At 38.6% G+C, this 5,663-nt stretch overlaps 1 protein-coding gene across 1 annotated transcript; it reads left to right on the plus strand.

Annotated features, from left to right (window-relative positions):
- The first annotated feature begins 2,674 nt into the window (after window positions 1-2,674).
- On the plus strand, window positions 2,675-3,814 carry LOC122559900 (melanocortin receptor 3-like). Its single transcript, XM_043710010.2, has one exon. The coding sequence runs from the start codon at window positions 2,675-2,677 to the stop codon at window positions 3,635-3,637; it is 963 nt and encodes a 320-aa protein (XP_043565945.1). The 3' UTR covers window positions 3,638-3,814.
- Window positions 3,815-5,663: the final 1,849 nt, after the last annotated feature.

Raw genomic sequence — 5,663 nt, forward strand, 5'->3', positions numbered from 1 at the left:
TGGAGGGATCCGGCTGAGACAAGGTGGGGGGAGGGGGGATGAAGAAACTGGTGAAGTCCAAGTTCATCCCCTGCGGTTGGAGGGTTCCCAGTCGGAAGATAAGACGCTCCTCTTCCGACCGTCCGACCTTCTTCACCTTCCATTAATGCCAGAGATGTGAGCCATACAGACCAGATAATTCCTGTGATTAATTCCTGGATTTTGAGTTGACTATTTTCATCCAGACATACAATCAGGCAGCTAATATGGGCATGAAAAAAGATCAGCTGCAGTTCCTATTCCTGGTGGGTGGATTATAATCCAGTTTGCCTGTCCTGAACCCAAAAAATGTTGGATAAAGAATAAAATGGTAAAATACTGGCAATGCTGGAAATCTGAAATAAACAAAGAATGCTGGAGAAACTCAGCAGGTCTGGCAGCATCTGTGAAGAGAGGAACAGTTAATGTCTCGTGTCTAGTATGGCTCGTCTTCAGAACGGTTTCATAACTAACGGTCAAAGCTTTGTGGCATAGTCTCCTCTGCACATTAAAAATGTGCTGCACATCTTATGCAGGTGGGGATCAAGTTTATATTCAATGGCCATGTTGTCTTTGCAGCATGATACACATTTAACTCAAGAAATATGGAGATCAGCATGAAGTGGCAGTCAGTAGAATGTGCAGAAGAGGTCAGGTGAAGTATTTGTATTTGATTTCTCAGAAGGTTCTTTCTGGGCTAGATTTAACAGGATTGCCCCCTTGGATCTTGGAAAGAATACTTGGATCTGCAGTCCTATTGCTTTTCCTCCTCCAATGCCAGCAAATTTCTAGCTTAATGTTGGGACACAAGTAATGACTTACATTGTAAACACCTTCAAAAATTTCAGTGAGTGACATACAGTGTTTTGAGATGAGGTCAGTTGTACAGTCGCGCCTCGATTTACGAACTTAATCCATTCCGGGACCCGGTTCGCAAACCGAAAAGTTCGCGAACTGAATCAATTTTTCCCATTGTTTGGATAGCGTAAAAATGCTTGGACGTAGCAACGAACGATGTTCAAGCACGCGCGCCAAAGACGAACTAAAAGAGATCACGCGGGGCCCAAGAGCTTTTGCGTTCTAAGCGCGCGTAGCAAAGCAGAACAATGAAACCACGTGGTCACACACGGGCTTTTTGCGTTCGTACCTTGAATTTCGTACGTACGTTGAAGCAACATTTTATGTACAATCCTGTTCGTAAACTAATTTGTTCGTGAACGGGGTCGTTCATATGTCGAGGTGCTACTGTATTTGTTATGTGCCAGACCACACCCCCACAAAGTATATCAAGGAGATAGCCTAGACCCTAACTTGTTTTTATTTTAATGAGAAGTGCCAAGCGTTGCGTTCCAGATACAATTAAAATGGTCAAAGTACCAGGCTCGAAACAAAACACACTTTATTTATACACTAAGAGTAAAATACAGACAAAATAAAAACAAAGAAAAGAAATGGCTTAACTGTTACTCTGTTGAAATATTTAACAAAATAATGAACTCTTAATTAACTGTTCCAATATAATAATATCCCATGAGCACACTTTTCACAAGGGCAAAGTCAATGAAATAGATTGTCTCACATGCAATTCCAGCAACAGGAAGAGAACCCCAGCTGTAACAGAGCGAGGAATAAGAGCTTCTACCTCCAGTATCAAGACCCCAGCAATTGATGAAAGCTAAATTAAAAATCCTGGTTCTCTGAGAGCTTGACCCCATTCATCCAGGCTGCTTCTGTTGTTCCAACTTTAAAAAAAACAAGCATTACAAGTTGTTTACTTTATTGGCTTTGACCAGACTGCTTATCACCTCTGTCTCAACCTCTCTTCTTTTAAAAAAAGGACAAAACATATCTCTTAAAGCCATGGTATCATCACATATTCATAATGCTGTACTTTGCTATTTTAATTTATGGATTGTTTTGTTGATATGCAATCAGAAGATCAACACAAGGGAATCATGATTTGGAGACGCCGGTGTTGGACTGGGGTATATAAAGTTTAAAATCGCACAACACCAGGTTATAATCCAACAGGTTTATTTGGAAATACAAGCTTTCGGAGCACTGCTCCTTCATCCTGCTACAACCACCCAATGAAGCAGCAGCGCTCCGAAAGCTAATGCTTCCAAATAAACCTGTTGGACTACAATCTGGTGTTGTGTGAGTTTTAACTTTGAACACAAGGGGGCACCAAGTGACCACTATACAGTACTAGCATGTTGAAGAGCTTGAAGACTGTACCATACCACAGTAGTTTTGCAGCAATTCCCTGTCACTCAGCCCTAGCCCTACACTTTAAACTGACATTTAAAGTCCCTAAAGAACAGGGAGGAGCTACTGTCTTCCAGTGGACTATAAATGCATCGAACCATCAACTAGTAAGGCTCAGAGAATAAATTGAGACTCTACATATTGTAAACAGAATGAACAAGATTGAGTTCTGAACTTTCAGTCCTGGTGTGCCTTAAAGCCAGCAACAAAGGAATTGCTTTGAGCTGCAAGGAGTTTAAAAATTACTGTCCAAAAGCAGCAAGACGAAGAATGATACGCTATCTTCGAGTTTTTTCAATATGAATCAATTGAACTTTTGATGCTGTGACAGCGGAGACATCAATTCTTTCAAGCTTTGCTTCTAACAGCACGAGATTCCATTTTCACAATGAATTCCACCCATTCTATATTCTATTTGCCGACAATGAACAGCACAGAAGATCTGAATGAAAGTATCATCCTGAACAACAGTGCAGCCTTCTGTGAACAGGTCCCAATTAAATCTGAAGTGTTTCTGACTCTAGGAATCATCAGCCTTTTGGAAAACATCCTGGTTATCCTTGCTATTCTTAAAAACAAAAACCTCCATTCTCCAATGTATTTTTTCATCTGTAGTTTAGCAGTGGCAGACATGCTGGTAAGTGTATCTAATGCCTTGGAGACAATTGTAATGGCATTTTTAAACAGTGGCTTCTTGGTGGCTACTGACCACTTTATTCAGCAAATGGACAATGTTTTTGATTCAATGATCTGTATTTCCCTAGTGGCATCAATATGTAATCTACTGATTATTGCCATTGACAGGTACATCACTATCTTCTATGCTTTGCGCTACCACAGTATTATGACAGTAAAACGGGCTTTAATTCTTATGATATTTATCTGGATTGCTTGTATCTGCTGTGGTATTACCTTCATAATTTATTCAGATAGCGAAACAGTCATCATTTGTCTTATTGCCATGTTCTTCACCATGCTTTTCCTTATGACTACCCTTTATGTCCATATGTTTATGCTCGCTCGTCTACATATTAAAAGAATTGCCACATTCCCAGTCAATGGTATTGTCCAACAGAGGACTTGCATGAAAGGGGCCATTACCATCACCATCCTGCTTGGGATTTTCATTATCTGTTGGGCTCCCTTTTTCCTTCACCTTATCCTCATCATATCATGCCCTACAAATCCATACTGCATCTGTTACACATCACATTTTAACATGTACCTGATCCTCATTATGTGTAATTCGGTCATTGATCCCGTGATTTATGCCTTTCGGAGTCAAGAGATGCGCAAGACTTTCAAAGAGATCTGCTACTGTGGAAATCTCAACTTACGATGTAAGTGGTAACTTCCTCAGCTTCACAGACTGCAGCACGTCAATAACCTTTCTGCTCTGTTTGAGTTACCAGAGCAGGGTTTTAAACTCACTTCAGATAACATCGTATTACAATGCTGTGAAAAGAAATCTTTCGGACAGAACTTTGGATAATGGAAGCCCTAAATTAAAGTCTTCAGCAAATTTAAGTTGAAAATGATGGTTGCAGCTTCTGGAGTGACGAAAAGCAGACTGCATTACTCTTTCATGTTGCTTTACAGTAAAAGCATAATTTTGATTGCAAATGATGCCACAAAAATGCAAAGCCATACTTGACAACAATTTGATTGTCTACATTTGTGAATTTAAATGAAGAGTAGGAGGAAATTGGGTCTTTGACACTCCAATGTTTCCTACTGAAATAGAAGAAATACACAGTTTATTTTGAAAAGAAAAAAAATACTTAGTTAAAATTACAAAGGGTGCCATATGAACAGGCACAAAGTCACCTGTTAATACAATCAAGTCACTTCTATCTTTTTCTCATTCATGTACGTCCTATCTTTGGTAGTTTGAATCATGCTGCTGTGCATGTTAATATTCAGTGTTTGCACAAGCAGTATAAAATTGTAATTTTCTGCAACCTGTGTTATTTGCACTTTAAGGTTTATCTGTTGATAAGTAAGTTTACAATCGTACCAGGATTTTATAGCTACCCAGGATTGATGCACTGAATTTCTTGCCCATTACCACCCAGAGACATGCTCGTTTAAATATGTCACCTCCAAGACGACAGAAGTTTGGACAGAAATGCTTGACTCATGCAAGTACAATCTTCTCAATCCGTCACAACTATCTGTTGATTCTGCAGCTTGAACAGAGCTCAAACCAACTTACAAAGCCATATGAAAGACTTTCATATAATTATATTTGCCTTTTCAAACTTCGATCAAACTATGACAAGAAACAAAGTTTGGTCTTCTGGTGTTTTATTGTAATATTTAGGGTTTGCTTTCAAAAAGAAACTGAAACCTGCTCTGTATTTTGTGCTTATTTCAATGCATTATTTTCTTGCATAGGCACTGGTCATATTAGAAAAAGAAAATAATCTGTGAGATACTCTTAAACACTCTATACTCATGAATATTGATTAAATGAGTCATTAGAAATATCATTTTCTGACTGAAAATAGTAACATATGGAGTCGGTTCAGCTCTTTTAATTGATGTATGCAAATTTTCCATTCAGGAAGATGCTAATGAGATTCACAAGAAGCTTCAGCTTACCTTGATCGGATCAGAATGACATTTTAGATCTAATATCAGGATCATCAAAATGGAGGAAACTGTAACCCTACTGTTTTTGAAAAGCTGACTCAAATTATTTTTTGACGCATTTTTTAAATGCTGGATTGAATCTGCACATTTTATCTTGCTACTGTCCCAAATGTATATGTCATTAAGTTTACTTTCTGAAAAGTTAAACCCCAAATAATCATTATAATCCAATTTCTGACATTGTTTACATTTTAAAAATAATGATATCCAATTCAAAGAGTGCACTAATGAAATATGCTATTGCCAATTACCATTCACAAAGAGGTTTCTGAGGATGAATAGGCCAGATTTTGTACATAATGAGTACTGCTGTGTTCTCACAGTTACTGAATGAGTTCTGTCAAGTACATCTTGCTTGTTAAACACATCAGTTAACCACTTGAAAAGTATGGCTAGTTAACAGGTCTAATCAATTTAATTAATATAGCATATGTAATTTTTAAAATTAAAGCAAGTTTTTTTTATGAAGAAAAAGCCAGGTAGACTGCATAGATTTGCCCATGCGGGCAGCATGGTGGCTCAGTGGTTAGCATTGCTGCCTCACATTGCTGTTTTCAATTCCAGCCTCAGGCGACTGTCTGTGTGGAATTTGCACGTTCTCCCCATGACTGTGTGGGTTTCCTTCAGGTGCGCTGGTCTTCTCCCACAGTCCAAAAATGTTAAGTAAATTGGCCATGCTAAATTGCCTATAGTACTCAGGGATGTGTGTTAGTTGCATTAGT

Source organism: Chiloscyllium plagiosum, unplaced genomic scaffold, assembly GCF_037043375.1.
Source record: "Chiloscyllium plagiosum isolate Xiang-an unplaced genomic scaffold, Cpla_swu_hap1 HiC_scaffold_15, whole genome shotgun sequence".
Classification (NCBI taxonomy): domain Eukaryota; kingdom Metazoa; phylum Chordata; class Chondrichthyes; order Orectolobiformes; family Hemiscylliidae; genus Chiloscyllium; species Chiloscyllium plagiosum.

What these genes read in the sequence shown, in the direction of transcription:
- LOC122559900 (XM_043710010.2), top strand. Translation starts at nt 2,675, where the DNA reads ATGAATTCCACCCATTCTATATTCTATTTGCCGACAATGAACAGCACA.